Source organism: Phocoena phocoena, chromosome 19 (assembly GCF_963924675.1).
Source record: "Phocoena phocoena chromosome 19, mPhoPho1.1, whole genome shotgun sequence".
In the NCBI taxonomy this organism is placed as follows: domain Eukaryota; kingdom Metazoa; phylum Chordata; class Mammalia; order Artiodactyla; family Phocoenidae; genus Phocoena; species Phocoena phocoena.
This window is the reverse complement of record NC_089237.1, coordinates 19,207,583-19,230,621: the sequence shown is the minus strand read 5'-3', so window position 1 is coordinate 19,230,621 and position 23,039 is coordinate 19,207,583. Positions and strand designations below refer to the sequence as shown.

The 23,039-nt window shown below is 40.0% G+C and overlaps 1 protein-coding gene across 17 annotated transcripts in view; it reads left to right on the top strand.

The window, feature by feature from the left end:
- The first annotated feature begins 600 nt into the window (after positions 1-600).
- The window catches only part of ATP6V0A1 (ATPase H+ transporting V0 subunit a1), a 55,608-nt gene continuing 33,169 nt past the window's right edge, over positions 601-23,039 (top strand). For 11 of the 17 annotated variants that reach the window (XM_065896491.1, XM_065896489.1, XM_065896492.1 and 8 more), the window contains exons 1-4: positions 2,594-2,710; positions 14,684-14,762; positions 16,157-16,254; positions 17,214-17,342. In XM_065896491.1, the coding sequence (XP_065752563.1) occupies positions 2,594-2,710; positions 14,684-14,762; positions 16,157-16,254; positions 17,214-17,342 (423 nt within the window). Of the gene's footprint in view, positions 666-2,546; positions 2,711-14,683; positions 14,763-16,156; positions 16,255-17,213; positions 17,343-23,039 lie in introns of those variants that run through there. The other 6 variants (XM_065896488.1, XM_065896487.1, XM_065896484.1 and 3 more) reach the window with 3 other exon arrangements.

Here is a 23,039-nt window from a genome sequence, read left to right as displayed (position 1 = left end):
AAAGAGGGGTTCTCTATTCTTAAATGAATGAGCCCCCTGATCAAGGCTCCTCTACAGGATCTAGCACCTTTAGCAAGTCGTTCTCCACTCTAGGGCTCAAATAAGGAAAAAGGGTGTGTGTGTGTGTGTGCGCGCGCGCGCGCGCGCGCAGAGCAGATTGGGGCTGGAAGCCCTTTAAAGCTCCGCTCGAGCTCTCCAGTCATTTCATAATAATTTCTCTCCTTCATGCTACTTCCCTCGAGGAGGAAAAAGTTGTGAATTAATTTCTTGGGTATGAAAATAAAGAAAGCAGGCAGCCTGGCCTCAAGGATACATATTAGTGAGAAAGGATTCTGAAGGGCTCAAGGACTTAAGGCCTAGAGCACCTGCACCGCCCGCCGCACACACCCGCCCTCCCGGGGCCGGCAGCCGAGGCTGCGGGAACAAGATGGCGTCAGCACGCAGGGTCTCGCCCACGCCCCCGCGACTCCGCAATGAGGCCTCCGGCCGAGTCCTCACCCCATTGGCCAACGGCAATGAGGTCATCGTGGGGGCGGAGGCCGGCGGCAGCGCGGGGGCGGGGCTTTGCGGACGCACGCACGTCGAGGTGCTGCTGCCGGGAGCTGAGGAGGCTGCGGCGTTGGTCTGCGGCGATTGCTTTGGCGGCGGCCGGCCCGCGGCCGGAGGTGAGCTGGGGCTGTAGGTACAGCGCGGCAGGGAGCGGCCTCCGAGGGGCACAGCAAACCCTTCTAACGGCCCCCTCGGTTGTCAAAGGAATTAGCAGGGGCTTCAGGTCTCAGAGGAAATGGGGTTTCACCCCTCTTAGGGCACCCCTCCTCTGGGCAGAGAAACAGGAGGTTCACTCCCTTTTGGAGGCCCCGATCCCTTACCCCATCTAAGTGGAAGGTGGAGGAACTGAAGGTTATTGGGTAGGCTGAAGAATCGGGGGGCTTCTTAAAGGGGCTCCTCATTTGAGGATTATCCCCTTTTATTCCCCACTCCGGGAGGTAGGTGTGCCTGGGCTCAGAGAATTCCTCCTTCTCACTAGGTAGACAGGAAACGAGGCAGGTGAATTCGAACAGCTCGTTAGGAGGCGAGGACTGGATGACAGTCGTGAGGCAGGGCTCGGGAACACTTTATTTGGACTCCTCTTGCGCAGGATTACTGTTTCTTCATATTTTTTTTTTTGCGCCCCCCACGCTCCCGAAGTGCTGTGGCCTTTTTAGTTTTCTCTTTGGTTCCAGTGGGATAGAGATGTTCTAGGGAGACTTGTAATCATTAAAGAACAGAAACAGGGAGGCAACTCATTGGAGGCTGTCATTATCGGCAGCCTCTGAACTATGCTGATCTGGCATAATTTTATGTGTTTAGAGGTTGTGGAATCTATTCTTGTTGAGGATAGTGTGGGATCTGTTAACAGCTGTTCTGGATGATTCAGGTGTAGGCAGTCTTAAAGTCAAGCTACATGATCTCTTGAGAAATTCTTGCTTATATCTGAATGCGTGGTTTTGCTGCCTTGAACGTCAAATGCACAAAGGTTTTGTCATTCAGATTTCTCAAAATGTCTCCCAGGCTTCCGGAAGAATAGCTCTTCCTTTGATGCCAGTTTCACCTATCATTAGGGATGCCCTCATTTTGTTGAGTTTAGATTCTGTACAGCCTGTGCCTTACAATAGCTGATTGAGAATAAATAATTGCAGTTTCAGGACCACTGATAGCGCCAATTGTCTTTCCTACCCGGTAACGGTAAGACCGACTGAAAAGGAAATCTTTATTGGCTTATTCATGCGAAGCTTTAACAGATGGAAGAATGTAGTTAATCTTGAAGGTGGGGATAAGAAACAGAAAGCTGCGGAGGTCCAAAGCTTATTCTCTGTGACTTAAAATTGCTTTGTCATTACCATGTATTCCTGTCATGCTTGACTTGAAATTGAGCTTAATGTGTAAGCTGTTAATGTGTTTTTCTGTTTTTGTTTTTTAAGTTAATGCTTATGTGTTTTGATTCTTTTGGGAGAAAATGGTGTTTTCCGAGGAGTTTGGAAAGTTAAACCCTTTAAGGTAGCCGTAACCTTTAGGGCAGTCCTGGGACTTTGACTGTTAGAAATTAGCAGTAGAGGATAGAAAACTAGATGCAACGGAGACATGCTTTATGACAGGGTAACCGAGGTCTCTTCTGTTTGTTTCCTGATACAGGAAAAAAAAATGTCAGCTGCCTCATAATATTGTGTCCAAGGTATTTAAAGAGCTGTTTCGGATTCCCAGTTTCTGTTTTTAATCTGAACACATTCTTATGTATTGAGATGTCCCAAATTATTGTCATTCAATCCTGACGTCGACTGCAAAGGAAGTGACTGTTCATCAGGCGCTCTTTGGGAGAAGATTCAGTAACAGCCGTTGCAATTTCTCCTTTCTGTCTTTCTAAGAAGGATGTCAAAACAGTCGTTAAAGACCTGTCAGCATGGAGTGGAAGAAATGAAATGCAAAACGGAAGAGGCTTCCTGGGGTGTTGTTTGCTCTCAGTCCTCTTGATAAGTCCAAGGTCATATAATTTTCTCCTTTTGCCTTAGGTTGGAGAGAAATCCAGGTACTCAGTCGACCGGTCCTTTCTGCTGCCATGGGGGAGCTTTTCCGGAGTGAGGAGATGACACTGGCCCAGCTTTTTCTACAGTCAGAAGCTGCTTACTGTTGTGTCAGTGAATTAGGAGAACTCGGAAAGGTTCAGTTTCGTGATGTAAGTAGTTATGGGGCTGCTTCTTGATTACCGCTGAACTCTATTTTTCCTGTCATATCATGGCCAATTTGCCTTAAGACGAACGTTTTGCTTTTTATTTTCAAAAATAACATTATAGCACTGGCTTACTATTGGAAGAATGTACATTTCAAGTTGTCTTTGTAGAGATGAGAATGTTTTGTGCCAATCCTTCCATACTTTTACTAGCTACCGCTTTGAGAATAATCTTAAGCATTCTCAAGGTAATTGCTTGGGACGCAGGTGGAGGACACCAGACTAACCTGTTCAAGGCTTGCACTTTGCTTTTGGGCTCCTTAACATCCACAGTACAGTATTTTAAAAAAAGTGTCATAGCTCTTCCATACAATAGGACATATTTATTACAAAATCTGAAGCATCCAGTTACAGATGTGTAGTATATAAGTAAGCATATACTGAATGCCCATTGTTCTGAAGCATTATGCTGGGCACTTGGAGGAGATATCAGAAGAAAATGGACAGTCTAAGAATATAAAAAAAGTATGACCTATGGGGCTTGCAATCTGAAGGCACAATCTACGCTGCTGAAAGGAGGGGGCAGGTAACAGTTCCTCGTGATGCAGTCTCAAAGCTCCATGTACCTCTCATTTATAACAGTCATCATAGTCGTGATTTTCCATTCATCGGTGCGACTGGCTGATTAAAGAATCTCTCTTCTACTGTGATCTAAACACCAGGAAGACAGAGACATTCGTTATTATATCCTTAGTGCCCACATAAAAGATAATATTTGTTGGAATGAATGGATGGATGAAAGAGGAGTGGTCAGAAAGGGATGGAATTAATCAGTTTTGGCTTCCTGGAATTGGCAAGCTTTCAGGAAGTTCTCAGTCTGAGCCGAAATTGCACAAATATAATCCAGTGATGTGGTCTTATTCCCTATTCGCTTTGAACTCTTTTATATCAACTCTCTTCAAATGTTCTTCTCCCTGACGCTGGTTCCTTTTCTTACCTTTCTCAAAACTCATTGTTATCTTCCACCAACCACTCTCTTATGTTCCTTACTCCTGCCATAGGTGTCAGTGTTCCCAAAACTCTTTTCTTTGCTCTCTCTGGCTAAGCTTCTCTGTACCCACATCTTCCCTATCACTTTTTTTTTTTTTTCCTTTTGGTGATCTCATCTATCCTCAAATCTTCCATCTTTACTCAGCGAGTCCCAGATCTGTGTCTCTGGTCCTGACCTCCCAAACACCATCCCTGAATTAACAACTCTCTAAGATTTCTGTCTAACACTACATTGTAAATTAACTGTACTTCAATTAAAAAGAATAAAATAAAATAGCTCAGAAGGCCTTTGTCCCCCCATCCCACCTCCCCCCAAAAAAGATTTTTGTCATCTCTGCTTCTCAAGCTTGTTATGTCTAAATCCCAGCACCTTGCCTTTTAACAAACTATTTCTTCATCCTGACTTTCTAAAGATGAGCTAATGCATCAATATTCTTCCAGTTTTCTAGACTTGAAACCTGAATCAAACCTAAGTCATCCTTAATTTGCAATCCTTTGTCTGGTACTATGGTGTCTCCCTACCTAACACCCATTGTGTCTATTCAGTGTTCTTAACTTTTACTTATGTTGTATTTCAGTCATACAAAACATTATAGGGACTAATACAATGAATATTTATTTTAGCTCCAGACCACTACAGTAAAGTGAGTATCTCAATAAAGCGAGTCACACAAATTTTTTGGTTTCCCAGTGCATGTAAAAGTTATGTTGGGAATTCCCTGGTGGTCCAGTGGTTAGGACTCCACGCTTTCACTGCCGAGGGTACAGGTTCAATCCCTGGTCGGGGAACTAAGATTCCCACAGGTTATGTTTATACTGTAGGCTATAGACTAAACTGTAGTGTATTAAGTGTACAGTAGCATTATGTCTAAAAAAAGATGTACATATATTAATGAAAAAATAGTTTGTTGCTAAAAATTGCTAACCATCATCTGAGTCTTCAGCAAGTCGTAATCTTTTTGCAATCAAAAGATCACTGATCACCATAACAGATAAAATACTGGAAAAGTTTGAAATACTCAGAGAATTACCAAAATGTGACACAGAGACACGAAGTGAGCAAATGCTGTTGGAATAATGGTGCTGATCAACCTTCCTCAATGCAGGGTGCCACAAACCTTCAATTTGTAAAACAAAGTGATATCTGCAAAGTGCAATAATGTGAAATACAGTAAAACGAGTTGTGCCTGTAACTATGTTTCTACTATCTAATTAAGAGAAACATTCCACAAAGAATTGAAAGCTCCTGTGTATCCTTCTTCCCTGCCATTCATGTCTCTCTCCTCCCTCACAAAGGTAATCTCTACAATCTTTGCTTTTATCATTCCCTTGTTTTTTTTTCCACATTGCTGCGTATGTATGTATGTATCACTAAATAATATATAGTATAATTTTATATGTTTTAAAACTATGTATATGGTTTCATGTTGTGTGTATCCTTCAGCAAGTACTTTTTAAATTTAATGTTTGTAAGATTTAACCACGTTGATACAGATAGTGCTAGTTCATTCCTTTAAATTGCTATATAGTTATTGTAAGAATATACAGTTTATCATTTTTTCCTTTTGATGAACATTTTGGTTGATTGCAATTCTTTGCTCAACAGTGGTGCAAGGAAGATTCATATCTATGTCTTGTGGTATACATGTGTGATAGTTTCTCCAGGGCAGTGGTTCTCAAACTTTTTGGTCTAAGGACCTCTTTAGACTCTTAAAAAATTGAGGACCCCAGAGGGCTTTTATAAGAGTTACAGTTAGCGATATTATTGTACTGGAAATTAAAACTGAGAAATGTTTGAAGTATTTACTTATTAAATCATTTAAAAATTATAATAATAAACCTACTACATGTTATCATAACATTTTAATGAAAAATAGCTGTGTTTTCCAAAACAAAAAAATAGTTTCGAGAAGAGGGATATTGCTTTTACGCTTTTGAAAATCTTTTAGTGTCTGAATTAGCAGAAAGCTGGATTCTCATTTGCTTCTGCAGTCAGTCTGCTGTGATGTATCTCATGAGCCTCTGGAAAACTTCACTGAAACACTCATGAGAGAATGAGCATGAAAAAGGCAAATGATGTCCTAGTGTTACAAGAAAAGGGTATTGATTTCATGGACCTGCTGCTGCTCCAGGGATTATAACCAGGAGGCGCACTGCTGAGCATCATGTGCATCCCTAACTGTTAGATGTTATCAGAGTGAACTTCAGAGTGAATGTACCTGTTCATGCTCCCATCGCTGGCAGAAAGAAATTTGCCAGTCTGATGGTTGTGAAGTGGTATCTTGTTGTTTTAATTTGCATTTTCTAGATTAGTACATTTAGTATCTTCTTATTTGTTTATTGGACATAATGGGTTTCATTTTCCATGAATGTCTGTCTATATTATCTGCCTGTTTTTCTATTGGGTTTGCTTGTCTTCTGTATTGACTTGTAGGATTTTTTTTTCAAGTTCTTCATGTACTCTGGAAGCTAATCTTTTTTCTAATCCTCTACTGATAACTTCTTCCAGGCTGTGGCTTGTCTTTTCCCTCTGTTTTTGGTATATTTTGTCATATATATAAAGTTTATTTTTCTTTTTTTGTTATCAGTATTTTCTGTTTTCCTAAATTTTTCTTTTTTAATTTATTTTTGGCTGTGTTGAGTCTTTGTTGCTGTGCACAGGCTTTCTATAGTTGTGGTGAGCAGGGGCTACTCTTTGTTGCAGTACGCAGGCTTCTCATTGTGGTGGCTTCTCTTGGTGCAGAGCACAGGCTGTAGACGCATGGGCTTCAGTAGTTGCAGCACGTGGGCTCAGTAGTTGTGGCTCGCGGGCTCTAGAGCGCAGGCTCAGCAGTTGGGGCGCATGGGCTTAGTTGCTCTGTGGCATGTGGGATCTTCCTGGAGAGGGATGGAACCCACATCCCCTGCGTTAGCAGGTGGATTCTTAACCACTGCGCCACCAGAGAAGTCCCTCCTAAATTTTTTTTTTTTGCGGTACGCGGGCCTCTCACTGTTGTGGCCTTTCCCGTCGTGGAGCACAGGCTCCGGACGCGCAGGCTCAGCGGTCATGGCTCACGGGCCCAGCCGCTCCGCGACATGTGGGATCTTCCCGGACCGGGGCACGAACCCATGTCCCCTGCATCGGCAGGCGGACTCTCAACCACTGCGTCACCAGGGAAGCCCCCTCCTAAATTTTTATCTTGAAAAATTTCAAGCCTAAATACTCTAATGTAGATTCACCAGTTGTTAACATTTTGCTACATTTGAAATAATCTTTTTTACTGCACTGTCAGAGAGTGAACTGTTTCTTTCAAATCCTTTTCCTTTTCTTTCTCTTATTTTACTGTATCCATTGGGACCTTTAATAACATAACTTTTTTTAAATTTATTTTTTAATATTTATTTGTTTATTTTGTCTGCGCCAAGTCTCAGTCGTGGCATGCGGTGGGATCTTCCTTGTGGCATGCAGGATTTTTAGTTGTGACATGTAGGCTCATAGTTGCAGCATGCAGCCTTCTTAGTTGCGGCATGTAGACTCTTAGTTGTGGCACACATGCAGGATCCAGTTCCCCGACCAGGGATTGAACCTGGGCCCCCTGCATTGGGAGCTCGGAGTCTTACCCACTGGACCACCAGAGAAGTCCCAATAACATAACGTGTGGATGAAGAGTAAAAGCAAGCTAATACTGGTTAGGATTGTGTTTAGCTGTATGTAACTGAAAACCCAAGTGTTAGGGGTGTACTTTTCTCATGTAACATGAAGCCCAGCTTCACACTGTCATCAGTGTCCTAAGATCATTCTTTGTTTCTTTTTGGCTATCCTTGAGCATTTGGCCTTTGTCCTTATAGACGACCACCACAGCTCCCAGCATTTCTTCCATATTCTAGGCAGGAAGAAAGAAGTGCAAGGAGAAGGGGGAAGTACTTACATACGGAGGAAAACAACTTTCCCAGAAATCCTCAGCAGACTTTGCTATTTATCATTGGCCAAAATTATGGCATACTCTAGCTGCAGGGGAGTCTGGGAAATGTGGTGGTTTTCTTTTTTTTTCAGCTGGGCAGTTCCTGCCCTAAACAAAATTGGGATTATTGTTAATAAGGAAATAGGGCAAAATGCTTTGTATCTATTATGTATTATGCCTGTCTTGCTTCAAACTTTAAAGGGAATCTTTTAAATTTTTTATAATTTAAATAAGACATTCTTAATTTTTTGGAAAATTCTATTAGATTATGCAGATTCCTTTCAACTTCTGATTTTCTGAAGTTACTGTCACAAATGGTTGTGGAATTTTGTTTAGTGCCTTTCCTTATTGAGGTTGCCATGTTTTTTTCTCCTTTAATCTGTTAATTTGGTGAATTACATAGCCATATTTTTTCCTACTAATTTTTTTAACAGCTTTACTGAGATATAATTCACATACCATACAATTTATCCATTTAAAGTGTACAATTTAATGACTTTTAGTGTATTCACAGAATTGTACAACCATCACCACAATCAATTTTAGAACATTTTCATCACCCCAGTAAGAAACCCTGTAGCCATTAACAGTCCCTCCCCATTTCCTCCCAACCCCACTCCCCACCCCCAGCCCCTGGTAACCACTAATCTTCACTGCTGTTTCTGTGGATTTGCCTATTCTTGGACATTTCATGTGAGTGGAGTCATACAATATGTAGTCTTTTGTGTCTGGCTTCTTTCATTTAACGTAATGTTTTCAAGTTTCATCTATATTGTAGCATGTATCTGTACTTTTCTTTCTTATTTGTATCTTTTTTAAGTATGAAAATATGCAGCATATTAAAATGAGTGGTTTCAGTATAAGAAGTGGTTTCAGTATAGATCTAGTTGTTACTTATCTTCTATACAAAAGATATTGCCCTGTTTTTTTTTGGGTTTTTTTTTGCGGTACGTGGGCCTCTCACTGTTGTGGCCTCTCCTGTTGCGGAGTACAGGCTCTGGACGTGCAGGCTCAGTGGCCATGGCTTACAGGCCCAGCCACTCCGTGGCCTGTGGGATCTTCCCGGACCGGGGCACGAACCTGTGTCCCCTGCATCAGCAGGCGGACTCTCAACCACTGAGCCACCATGGAAGCCCTGCCCTGGGTTTTAGAGAGACAAGACATGTTTCGTTGCTCGACTTGTTCAAAATCTTCTGTGGCTTATCTGTCCCCTCATTCATTCTTCTCTTTGACATACTTCTTGTCTATTCTTCAGTCCCTTACTGTCTAACGTGTAGGATCATAAGGACAATTTACATTTTGTGAATAGATGTCATGTTGAACATTTTACATTATTACTGCAGGCATTCCTACAGCAACCTGAGAAGTAGAACCTCCTTTTGAATAGTGGAACCTACCACTCTCATTTTACAGTCTAGGAACCTGCAGCACAGATGAAAATACCCCAGGGACACACAGATTTGTATCCAGGATTGTCTGATTCCACTGCCTATGTTTTTTTCAATTGAGATATACCAAAAAAGTCACCCTTTTATAGTGTACAGTTCAGTGGTATTTAGTGCATTCACATGGTTCTGTAACCGTCACCACTATCTAATTCCGGAACATTTAATCGCCCCTGCAAAGAAACCCTGTACCCATAGCAGTCACTCCCCATCTCTCCCTTGCCCCAGCCCTTGGCAATCACTTAATCTACCACTGTCTTTCTGGATTTCCCTATTCTGGATGGACATTGTATATGAATGGAATCATATGACACATTGCCTTTTGTATCTTGCTTCTTTTGCTTAGCATATTGTTTTCAGGATTCATCCTGTTGTAGCATGTATCAGTACTCACTCCATTTTATGGCTGAATATTTTCCATTGTATGTATATACCACCTTTTGTTTATTCATTCATTAGTTGCTGAACATATTTGAGTTGTTTTCACATTTTGGCTATTGTGAATAAGGTTGCTATATAAACATTCGTGTACAAGTATTTGTTTGAGTGCCTATTTTCACTTCTTTTGGGTATATACCCAGGAGTATGTACCCGGAATTGCTGGGTCATGTGGTAATTCTAACACTTTGAAGAACCTCCACACTGCTTTCCACAGCAGCCACACCACTTTACATTCCTACCAGCAATGTATGAGGGTTCCAGTTCCTTCACATCCTCACCAACACTTGTTATTTTCCTTCCTTTTTTTTTTTTTTTTTTTAATTATAGCCATCCTAATGGGTGTGAAGTGGTATCTCACAGTGTTTGGTTTTTTTTTTGTTTGTTTTTTGTGTTACGCCTCTCACTGTTGTGGCCTCTCCCGTTGCGGAGCACAGGCTCCGGATGCGCAGGCTCAGCGGCCTTGGCTCACGGGCCTAGCCTAGCTGCTTTGCGGCATGTGGGATCTTCCCAGACCGGGCATGAACCCGTGTCCCCTGCATCTGCGGCAGGCAGACTCTCAACCACTGCGCCACCAGGGAAGCCCTCACAGTGGTTTTGATTTGCATTTCCCTCATGGCTAATGATGTGGAGCCTTTTTCATATGCTTACAGACCATTTGTATAGCTTTTTTTAAACGTAAAATCATCCTTGTAAGCCTGGGAAACTTGGTCATGAGGTGTATTCAAAAGAATTTTAGGGTTCAATTTCCTAATAATTTTATTAGGATTTTTTCATTTATATTTATAAATGATATTGGTCTGTAATTGTCCTTTCTCAAACTATTCCTATCTTATTTTGGTATAAAGATTATACTGGCCAGTCTCACTTATTGGTTGAGGAATGTTCCTTTCATTTGTCTCCTCATTGGAATAGTTTTTCTTAGCTTTGGGCTTATCTAATCTTTGAAAGAACCTATCTTTAAACCTTCTAGGCCTGGTGTTTCTAGATGGGTATATTTTAACTATTAAAATTTCTATCTGTAGTGAACTTTTTCTATTCTTATGTTTATTTATGCCTTCTCTCAGTCTTATAAAACTTTGGTCCATTTTGTCTTTTTAAATAACCATCTTTTAAGAAAAAATGATAACAAATGATAAAGAAAAATAAAAGAAAAAAGTCAGCTTTTGACTTTGTTCAGGAACTTTTATTCATTTCTGCTCTTTTTTTAAATTTTTTTAAGTCTTTTTATTGAATTTGTTACAATATTGCTTCTGTTTTATGTTTTTTGGTTTTTTGGCCCAAGGCATGTGGGATCTTAGCTCCCCAACCAGGGATCAAATCTGCACCCCCTGCATTGGAAGGCGGAGTCTTAACCGCTGGACCACCAGGGAAGTCCCAATTTCTGCTCTTTGTTGTTTTCTACTTCCTGTTATCTTTTTTTTAACTTCTTGAACACTTGACACATTAATTCTTTAGTCTTTTCTATTTGCATCTAAGTCTATAAAGTTCCCTTTAAATACCACTTTAACTGCATCCTACAAAGTTTGATCTCTAGCATTTTCTTTATCATTCCATTCTAAATATTTTAAGATATTTCAGGGAATTCCCTGGCAGTCCAGTGATTTGGACTGTGTGCTCTCACTGCCGAGGGCCTGGGTTTGATCCCCGGCTGGGGAACTAAGATCCCGCAAGCCACGTGGCATGACCACAGGAAAAAAAAAAGAGAGATTTTCATTATGACTTCTTCTTTGTGCTGTGAATTACTTAGAGCTATTTTAGAATTTCCAAATATGTTAAGTTGTATTTTTGATACGGATTTCTAACTTAATTGCATGATAGAGAACATTTTATGGTACCAATTCTATACTGAGACTTGCTGTGTGACCTATTTTGTGGTCAGTTTCTATAAATGAACTCTTGAAGAGAGAACTATTGGATGCAGTGTTAGAAAATGTGTGTGTGTGTGTTAGATTAAGCTGATTACATTGTTCAAATGTTCTCTGTCCTTTTATAATATTTGGTGGACTTGATGTATCAATAGTTTTAAAATTATATTAAAATTTCTCACTACTTAGACAGATTTGTCAGTTTTTTCTTGTAGTTCTGTTAATGTTTGTTTGAAATATTTTGAGAATGCCTTGCCCATATATTTCAGGACTTCTTACCCAAAGCAGGCCATGGTGTGGCTACAGTTGAACCTTGGCTCTTGATTATGAAACCAGTAAAGTTACCATGAGTCTTGTGGCTACTTTCACTTCAGAATGTCTTGTTTATTGAAGTGGAAATTTCTGAATGAGAGGCTGAGTAGTGCCTGCTCAGTGAAAAAAAACAAAGCAAAACAAAAACAAATAAACACTTTATTAGGGACACACAAGTTTGGAAATTTTCCTTTTCCTGGGAATTGTTCTTATTATCATTATGTAGTGATTCTCTTAATCTCTAATAATGGTTTTTACTGTAGATTCCATCTGTCTAATATTAATGTAGTACATAATACCAATAATCTTCTTGCTAGGTTCTCTGTTACCAGTCTCTCTCTCTCTCTCACAGTTCATTCTTTTTTAAAACATTTATTTATTTATTTATGGCTGCGTTGTGTCTTTTTTTTGAATTTTATTTTATTTTTTTTTAATAAATTTATTTATTTTTGGCTGTGTTGGGTCCTTGTTGCTGCGCGTGGGCTCTCCCCAGCTGTGGCAAGCGGGGGCCACTCCTCGCTGCGGTGCGTGGGCCTCCCACTGCGGTGGCCTCTCTTGTTGTGGAGCATGGGCTCTAGGCTTGTGGACTCAGTATTTGTAGCACATGGGCTCAGCAGTTGTGGCTCACGGGCTCTAGAGCGCAGGCTCAGTAGTTGTGGAGCATGGGCTCAGCTGCTCTGCGGCACATGGGATCCTCCTGGACCAGGGCTTGAACCCGTGTCCCCTGCATTGGCAGGTGGACTCTCCACCACTGCACCACCAGGGAAGCCCTATTTATTTTTTTATACAGCAGGTTCTTATTAGTCATCCAGTTTATACACATCAGTGTATACATGTCAATCCGAATCTCCCAATTCATACCACCACCACCACCACCACCCGCCGCTGCTTTTACCCCTTGGTGTCCATACGTTTGTTCTCTACTTCTGTGTCTCAATTTCTGCCCTGCAAACCAGTTCATCTGTACCATTTTTCTAGGTTCCACATATATGCGTTAATATGCGATATTTGTTTTTCTTTTTCTGACTTACTTCACTCTGTATGACAGTCTCTAGATTCATCCATGTCTCTACAAATGACCCAATTTCGTTCCTTTTTATGGCTGGGTAATATTCCATTGTATATATGTACCACAACTTCTTTATCCGTTTGTCTGTCGATGGGCATTTAGTTTGTTCCATGACCTGGCTATTGTAAATAGTGCTGCAATGAACATTGGGGTGCATGTGTCTTTTTTAATTATGGTTTTCTCAGGGTATATGCCCAGTAGTGGGATTGCTGAGTCATATGGTAACTCTAATTCTAATTCTTCGTTGCTGCGCTCAGCTTTCTCTAGTTGCGGTGAGTGGGGGCTACTCATCGTTGCTGTGCGTGGGCTTCTCATTGTGGTGGTTTCTCTTGCTGCAGAGCACAGGCTCAAGAGCGCAGGCTCAGTAGTTGTGGCTCATGGGCTTAGTTGCTCCACGGCATGTGGGATCTTCCCGGACATGGGCTCAAACCCACGTCTCCTACATTGGCAGGCAGGTTTTTAACCACTGCGCCACCAGGGAAGCCCCCCTCTTCTTTTTTATGGAGGTAAACTTTATATTCAGTGAAATGCATAGATCTTAGGAGTACAGGTTGATGATTTTGGTAAATTTATATACCCTTATAACCACCACCCAACTCAAGGTATAGAATATTTCCAGCAGCCCAGAAAGCTATCTTGTGCACACTTCTGGTCAGCCCCTACCCATCATAGGTAACCACTGTTTTGATTTCTACCATCATAGATTAGTTTTGCCTGTTCTTGAACTTCATGTAAATGAATGATACATTACAGACTCTTACGTCTGACTTCTTTCACTCAACCTTGTATTTTTGAGATTTAATCTTATTTATATATATATATCTGTAGTTGATTCTTTTTTATTACTGGATAGCATTCTATGGTACGAACATATCACAGTGTCTTTATCCAGTCTCCTGTTGATGGCATTTGGATCATTGCCAGTTTGGGTCGATTATGAATAAAGCTGCTGTAAACATTCTTTTACAAATTTCTGTGGACATGTTTTCATTCCCGTTAAGCGGGTGCCTAGCAGTAGAATGCTCAGTCATGAGGTAGGTAGATATATGTTTAACTGTATAGGAAACTGCCAGCAGTATTTTGCTTACTCTTTAATAACGTTTATCACAAAAGTTGTATTGATTGGTTTGTGTCTCTCTTCTGTGGGGCTGATAGCTCTTCAAAGCTAGGATATCTCTTATTCTTTATATTTATGCCAGTGCCTAATACAGTGTCTGGGACATATTTGGTGCTCCACAAATGTTGAGTAACTAATTCTTTCTTTGTATTGCTTTTATGGAATTTATCACATGCTCTCTTATTGGTTGATATTCATCTTCTCTATTAGTTTGCAAGCTTCTTAATGAGTAGGAACTTGTTTTATTCTTATTTGCATTTCCCAGAATATGTCACGTTGCTTTGAAAATTACTTGTGATGTATGATTGAATAAACCAGCCTATCACCTAGAAGGTGAAGACCCTGGGTCAAAAGAACAAGAGAAGTTTGCCTTCTGTCTCTTCTGATTGGGAAGAAGGAGAGAAGGAAAACCAGGCAGAGCTTCTATTATATCCATTACCCAAATGTGGGAGGTGGTTGTGCTCACTGAGACTTTTGGCCTGGGAAGAACATTTTGTGCCGCTGTGCTTTGTCTAATCTGCCTCCATTCCAGGAATATGTTGCAGCAGTGAGGGAGGGGATTTTACTTTTCATTGGTGAGACTGGTCCCAAAGCAGGTTGTGTGGATCAGTAGGAAGTTTTAATTAGTGTCGCATCATACACTGACACTAAATTAGGTTTTCACTTTGCAGGATGTGTTGCTTATGAAAGAGAGGAAATGTAGCATTTGAATACTTGGTATTCTTTTCTTATTTTGCAGTTAAATCCAGATGTGAACGTTTTCCAGCGGAAATTTGTGAATGAAGTTAGAAGATGTGAAGAAATGGATCGAAAGCTTCGTATGTGCATTTTGGCCTTGTCTGATGTTCCTCTAGTGAGCCATTTGTCTTAAATTAGAGTCCTTTTAATAAAGGAAGAAAATACGACAGGAGGAAAAGAAAAGAGGATGTAAAGATGAATTTCTTGTGCACAAGTAGACGAGTGGTGTTTGGGCTAGGTGGTGCTTAATAGAAACTTTGTTGATGACAAGGCTGCAAGCTGAAACTGGTTATTTTTTTATGGGAAGGATTTTATGGCAGTACTACACTGTAGAATTCTGAGAGGTAGAACCCAGAACACCATCAATTTTAGATGTCAGCAGAGCCGCCTTTTAAATTTTTTATTTTATTTTATTTCATTTTCCGGTACATGGGCCTCTCACTGTCGCGGCCCCTCCCGCTGCGGAGCACAGGCTCCGGAAGCGCAGGCCCAGCGGCCATGGCCCACGGGCCCAGCCGCTCCACGGCACGTGGGATCCTCCCGGATCGGGGCACGAACCCGTGTCCCCTGCATCGGCAGGCGGACTCCCAGCCACTGCACCACCAGGGAAGCCCCAGAGCCGCCTTTTAATTTGAGCTATTTATGAGGGAAGAATCTTAACATTTATTAAGGTCCTATTGAGAGTTAGGGTGTTCATATAGTTTATTTTGTTCATTCCCCACAACATTCCTTCAGGATGGGTGACTTAGTACCCATATTTAGTAAATGAAGAAACCAAAGATTAGAGCGGTTAAGTGACTTGCCCAAGAACGTCAGCTGTCATGATGGGATCAGTGTTTGAATCCAGGTTGTCTGTCTTCAAAATCCAAGATCTTGCTACTATACTGCCAGCTTTCAGTTAGCTGTTAGGTGAATTTAGTCCCCATGCTAAAAACTAAGTCAGTAGTTATCACCTGACACACTTTTCTCTTCTGCTGTTTCGGGGCCTTATTCTGTGCTTCGTTTTTTTTGTTTTTTTTAAGTCAAAACTGACCTGTTTTCAAATTTAATGATACCCATGTAGGCTGGAGTTGTCTCACTAGTGTGCTAAGTTTCAACTATTCTACTGAATCGCACTCTTCTGTAGCTCCTCTCTGCCAACAGTATCTGTGACCAGAACCGTCGTACAGTAGAAGTCACAAAGGGTAGAGAGCTGACACAGATAAGGACCAGTTTTAATATCAGAAGAGGGAAAGAAGACAGTAGTGGGATGATAAACCTGTTTGGGGTAGCTGTGCTTTAGAGACAGTAGGGTAGGAGGAAGAGGAATGTGGAGAAAAAAGGATTTATACGATCTGCCTTTTTATGTAAAAGTGTCTTTCTTAGAACGAAGCTCTTTTTAGCCAGGTTTGGGGTCTTATTATTTTTTTCCTCAAGTATTGGCAATTCCAGACATGTGCAGCTAGACATGAATGTTTCGATTCTGTCTTTCTAGGATTTGTTGAGAAAGAGATAAGGAAAGCCAACATCCCAATTATGGACACTGGTGAAAACCCGGAGGTGCCCTTCCCCCGGGACATGATTGACTTAGAGGTAAACAATTCTTCTGAGGAAGCCAGATAAGTTTCTTTCTATTTAAATGCAGAAAGTAATTTCCTGAATAGTTGGAGAGTAGAATAATTCTTGCTGTCCTTGTCTGTTGATTGCAACAGCATTGTCTATTGATTGCAAGTTTCTTGTGGATGGGACTTAAATGAATTTGCTTTTTTATGGTATAAAAAACACTGTGGTATCTCAAATACTATCACATGCGGCTAAATAAATGTTTATTGGCTTATTGAAAGTTTATTGGATCAATGTTAATTTATCCAGTAATTTATTAATCTCATAGACTAAATGAATAGCCTTTCATTAACTTTTCAATAATTATTTTATCTATCCCAAGTCCCCTGAGGAATTTGACCAAGCGTACAACAGAATCTATAGACAAAGAAAGACGATTTTAAGCCAAAAAGTTTTCATGAAGAAAATTGCCCTGGTAAAAACACAATACAGTTGTCCTTCAGTATCTGAGGGGGGTTGGTTCCAGGCCGTCCCTCGGATACCAAAATCTGCTGATGCTCAAGTCCCTTATATGAAATAGCTGTAGTATTTGCATATAACCTATGTACATCCTCCCGTATACTTTAAATCATCTCTGGATTACTTATAATACCTAATACAATGTAAATGCTATGTAAGTAGTTGTAAATACAATGTAGATGCTAGGTAAATAGTTGCTTGTGGGCAGCAGATTCAAGTTTTGCTCTTTGGAACTTTCTGGAAAATGTTTTTCCCCAAATATTTTCGAACCATGGTTAGTTGAATCTGCAGGTATGGAACCCAAGGATACGGAGGGCTGACTGTACTTGCTGTGTTGTTCAAAGATACCTTTGAACCATCTGGGTGGCGAGCGTTCTGTGGGATGGATGAATTCATCTGTCTTTCAGAGCAAGCATTTTGAGCTTCCTTTGAGTAAATTGGTTTTGTTATTGTTGTTGTTGTTTCTGTAGGCCAATTTTGAGAAGATTGAAAATGAACTGAAGGAAATCAACACAAACCAGGAAGCTCTGAAGAGAAATTTCTTGGAACTGACTGAATTAAAATTTATACTTCGCAAAACTCAGCAGTTTTTCGATGAGGTCAGACTATTGTTTCTTTTAATATTTGAGCAGCTGATATTACACCAGCACAAGTGGGCCATATTTTTATTCCAATAATTATTTTAATTTGCTAGTTTGAAAGCAGTACCATTTCTGCACCCTGTTTTATTTGAAGAAATGTCAGATTATGTTCCATTTTTCATGCAGTACACAACCAGCCATGGTTTTGTATAATTTTGCATTTTCAGCAATTTTTCATCTCAAGATGGGGAAAGGAACCCTAAAATAGTTGTATAAACATAGTTAGATGAAATTTTTACATTTTAAGGTAAGTATATGCTTAAAGTTGAAGCAACAGGAGACAGTTAGTTATACGTGAAATTATAACAAAGGTTTAATCTCCAAACCTTTTGTCGTTAAATTTTAATTTTTATCCTCTATGTTTGCTTGTCAACCTTTGAGCACATTTTTAAGTACTCCAGATTACACATCACACTTAATTTTTCAAGAGCTTTTCTTTATGTTGTTTGGAAAATTGGTAGGATGCCTGTTTGAAATTCCTGGATTTTCATATAAACTCAACTTTATTACCTTGTAGGGAAAAAATGTTAATAAGTTCCTGGGTTAAAAATGTAGGTGACTAAGTTGCCGGGTGACAGCTTGCTGAGGTGATCCCATGGAAAGGATTGGAATAAGTCTTTCAGAAGGCTTCCTTCTCCTAATTAAACCTGAGAAGGAGTCTTAGCTTTCAGCCTGGACGTGCTTTTTCTGATGGCCTAAAATATGGGTAACTCTCTTTTCAATAGGTGTCTTTGCCACCAGATTAACAACATCAGACATTTCAGAGACTGTCCCAGTCACTCTTCAGTGTACCTTCCCATAAGTTCTTTATTTCCTTTGCTCAGCAACAACAAAAATTAGCAAAGCTTTTGAAAAATAGAAGGCCCATTTTAGTTAGCATCTTATATGTCCTCAGTTTTACTTGTAATTTCTGTCTTTTGAGGAAAGAATAAGTCTCACTAGCTCTCTAGACTGGAGCAGGGGGTTGCCAACTAGCAACATCAGCCTCACCTGAGAACTTGTCAGAATGCAAATTTTCAGTCCTCACACGAGACTTTTTCAATCAGAAACTCTGAGGGTGGTGCCCAGCCTAGCAATCTGTTTTCACAAGGTGATTCTGAAGCATGCTAGTGTGAGAACCACGGGGCTAGAGAAAGTCAGCTGAAGATGTGATACATTCCTTAGTAACTAAGGATGTGACTCAGAGAAGTCATGCTAATTAAAAGGATCTGTTGGAGCCAGGGAAAGGAGAAAAGCTCACAGGAATTTAATTGCCCAGTCTTCCTGAGAATCAGGATCTGGCTACATACCAGGAGAGGGTTGGTGTGAATATTCAGTTTGCTCACTGAGTTGAGAATTTTGAGACTAATGGTAACTTCTTTCACCAGTCCCCGATATCACATTAAAGGGTGTGGGACAGTGTGAGTAACTCTTTCCAGGTGTTACAGGTCTTTTGCAACAGGCACGGCCACTTAACGCCCAATGGTTTTGATAAACAAATAATCTGGAATTCCAGCGTACTCACTGTGAAAACATTATTGTGTTTATACTCATTAATTCACAGAGCATTTGAAGAGCACCTACTGTTTGTAAAGCATAAGATGGGTAAGACATGGTCCCTATGTTCAAGGAATATGTCACTTACTCATATCAGGAAACATCCCTGAACACAGTGCCTCCCTATGCTCACAGATGTGTGCTTTTCTATACATGTCCAAGCTGCTGCCCACAGATCCAAAGTAAATCTGGCCTCAAGGTCAAAGCTCAGTTACTCTTATCATTATTTGGGACTTAATTCTTTTACCCTCTCCCCTCTTTCTTTCCCTTTTGATATAGCCTTTAGTTTACTGCTGGGATGTTGCTGAGATGTATGAAAATGTTTTTCATAACCTCCTGAGTTTAAGGATTGGGATAGGCTTCCTAGTCTAGTTCATTCTGGTAGAAATTCTGAATAAAGGCTGACAAATAGACTCCCTTAATGGAAATAGATTTTTAAACTGTTAATTTTATAATTAAAAATATAGTAAAAACAAAATAAGAGGTTATATAAAATAGATAACTAATAAGGACCTACTGTATTGCACAGGGAACTCTTCTCAGTACTCTGTAATGACCTATATGGGAAAAGAATCTTAAAAAGAGTGGATGTATGTGTGTGTATAACTGGTACACTTTGCTGTACAGCAGAAACTAACACAACATTGTAAATCAACTATACTCCAATAAAAATTTTTTAAAAAATAAGAGGAACCACTTGGAAAGATGATATAAGATTTTAAAATTGTAGCTATGGGTTTAGGAATTTTCTTTGTGATTAATAGGTCTAAACATGAAATACTCATTCTGAGAAGGCAGACATGACCTTCACACCCTATCCATTTTGCATTGTTTTCCCTCTCCTACTTGTGCAAAACATTTGTTTTTAATCTCTGGAAGTACTTTTGAGCACGAGGCCTTGGCTGTGAGCTGTTCTTCTGTTGCTTTCGTCATCAGTCCCTGTCACTCCCCTGTGAGGAGTCTTCTGGCAAGCACCACTCCTCCTTTTCTCTACTAGTGCCCAGTCAGTGTCTTGCCCGCTCTTACCATTAGCTCTTAGTCTCAGCCAGGTCCCTTTCACTACCACCTGCCCTGCCGTGGCCATACAGCGGTCTCAGGTGTCACTGCCATAATAGGAGACAAGGCCTCACAGAGCTAAGCACATCCGCACATGCGGGTGCACGCTTTACCTAATGCAAGAGATAAGGAAGCTTGGGACTCTCACATCTCAGAGATATAGAATTTCATGAGACTTTCTTCCATGCCTGAGATTATAATGTTTGCAAGTGGCCTGAAACACTACCAATTTTAAACCCTTCTTTTTAAGATAATTTGGTGAATATGATCAGTAATTTACAATAATGAGTTAGCAGAAAATGGCTAAATCAGAAGATGATTCTTTGCATCTCCAGGCATAGGGGTTATGATTGGCCAAGTGTGTAGAAAGGGAGAAGTAAACATATATTGAATATTATTTATGATTTATAATGATTAAAAATTTGATTTAGCCATTTCTTATCCAGAGCATTTAAAATGACTTGTTAATGATTATCCTTTTCTCAGTCTTCTTGCTTATGAAGAACTGTAAGAGCTGGAGAGATTTCTCTGCATCTTTTACCATAAGCACCATAACATATGAGAGCGTAAAGAAGACTGGAAAAGTAATGGTTAATGGCATGCAGATCCCTGCCTTCCTTTCCTTCTGAGTTTTCCATCCATCTGCTTTCTTTACTTTTCTTTCCCATCTGCCATCTCCTTTGGGGCTTGAGTGAATACCTTAGGTGAAGAAATATAATTTCTTTCTCAATGTAGATGGAAACGGAAGTGTTTGCTCTTGGTAATGTAGCTTGAACTGGATGTGCCGCTTATACTGAAGTGCAGAAATAGAACTACTTAAGTTCTGCTACTTCCTTTTTTCAAGGCATGGTTTTAGTATTCTGACTGGGGGAAGGGGTAAATCAGAGGGCATAGCAAGTAATTAGAAGAACCTTGGCAGTATTTTTATTAGAGAACCCAGATTAGTATTTAGATACTTGATGACATGGTTTTCAATATTGCTTTAAAGGCCCTCAGTTAGTGGTTGTGGACATCTAGTTTCTCATCAGGCACAATTATTTCATTTGACAAATTTTAACTTTCTAAGACTTAGGATTCTTAAGTATGAAATAGTGAAATTATTAATTAGAATATTATTGCAAATTTCTATTTAATTTTAATTCTGCTGGGGTTTTTTTTGTTTTTTTAATTCCCAGAGAATTCTGGATATACTCTTTGGAGTAGTCTAGTTGCTAAACACTACTTGCTGTTCCATCAGTTTTCCCCTTTAGAGCACATATGTTTGCACCGAGTCTGATCTTTATGGTTTACGTAAACCAGGTCTTGTGAACCATGTAAGGAAGTAGACAGGAGGCTTGTGGGTAGTAATCAGTTTCACTGGTTTTTGGCAAGGGACATCCTAAGAGCAAGTTGAAAGGCAGTAGTCACCTGGATCCTCAAAACAAGTTGCCTGTGGCTTGCAGTCAGCTGATCTGATTTTAAGTAGAAACAGAAAGAGCCCCCTAAACTTCCATTTGAGGGCAAGTGGTAACCTGTGCCCCCATTATCTCATCTTAAAGTTTTCTAAATCTCGTGACAGTATTTCTCTGCACTTCTGGTGTACCCAGTGCCTATCCTTCCTTTTTTTTTTTTTTTTTTTTCCCTTTTGGTTGTTGAGAGTAGATCCTGCTTCTCGAATTTACTTCCCAAACAATGGCTTTCACTTGTTTAGACTTTCAGGCTTATCATCTGGTTTATACTCAGTTCCCCACCCCCCACCCTTTGATTTTACATTTATGGTCCTATGACTTTATCAAGAGGGGTTCCCACGTGGCATTTTTTCGATAGTGGGGTTGACAGAAATAGAATCAAATTGAAATTTAGAGTGAAAATGATAGAGAAAAATTCTCCTGATTTTTTGTTTAGTTTTGCTTTTGAAAAGGAAGATTATTCTGGCTTACTTCTAGTCTTTGGTCAAATACATAGTGCATGGATATTGAAGTTGGGGAGGTCAGTCAGTGGAGAAGTCAGTTGGCCTTCATTTTTTAGGGTAGCTTCTCCTTCCTGATGAGAGGAAAGGTGGTAAGATGTATTATGAAGAGAGAGACTAGGAAATGTAGACCTACATCGGAGAAGGTCCTGCTCCTCCTTCATTTTATTGTATAAACTGTCATGGTGGAAATCATTTTAAATCTAAACAATCAAACTAGTCCACATGCTCTATATTGGCTTATTATCTCTTACTTTTTCTTCACTTCACTTGATTTAGACTGTTGGCTTAAGCTGTGTTCTCAAGAATCCTTAAACTGTAAAGCATACGTGAACTTTTTAATATTCCTAGATTCCTGGTCAGAAACTAGGACATTCAGATATGTTTTCACTTTTCCTTCCCTTTATTGATGCAATGGAGGCTCATGCCTGCCCAGCTATTGTGCTTCTTATCCTTTTGGACAAAGAAATACTCTTTAAATCTCATGGTTTGGAGCATTTTTTACAGTGGTCATGCTGAAAGTTCTCATGTTCTGAATTTTTAAGAGCATGGAAAACTTAGAAATCTGGAGATGCCCCTTCTATCTTTCTCCTGTTCAAGACAGTGACAACGCCTTGCTTTCTTCCTTAGAAAGACAGTCTCCATCTTTTGCATTCTTACCCAGAGAAAATTCTAGCTTGTAGCTGCCTGTAAAGTTGGTGTTGAACGTTTCTGCAGAGTTGCCTTGTTTTTGCTCAAAAGGAAGAAACACTTCAGCTTCTATCCATATGCAAAGGTATTTCTTGGTACTTTCATGGCTCATTCAGGGAAACATAAGAGAAAAAATGGTTTCCACCAAGTAACAGATTTATACAGGTGTTACCATCATTTAATGTTTTTTCCTTTATTCCTTATTTCTAAAACCATTTCCCCAGATGCTTTACTGGGGTAATTCTGCTTCCTTTACCTCTTGTTTCTTTCCTTTGTTTTCTTCCCCTGTTCTTTTTGTCTTCTTTTTGTAGGTATGTCTTCTCTTTTGGTGTTTTGTTTTTTTTTCATCTTTATTTTCTGAACTTATCTCCTGGTTCCTCGTTCCCTGCATGCCACTAACTATTTTCATTAGATATTAATTGATT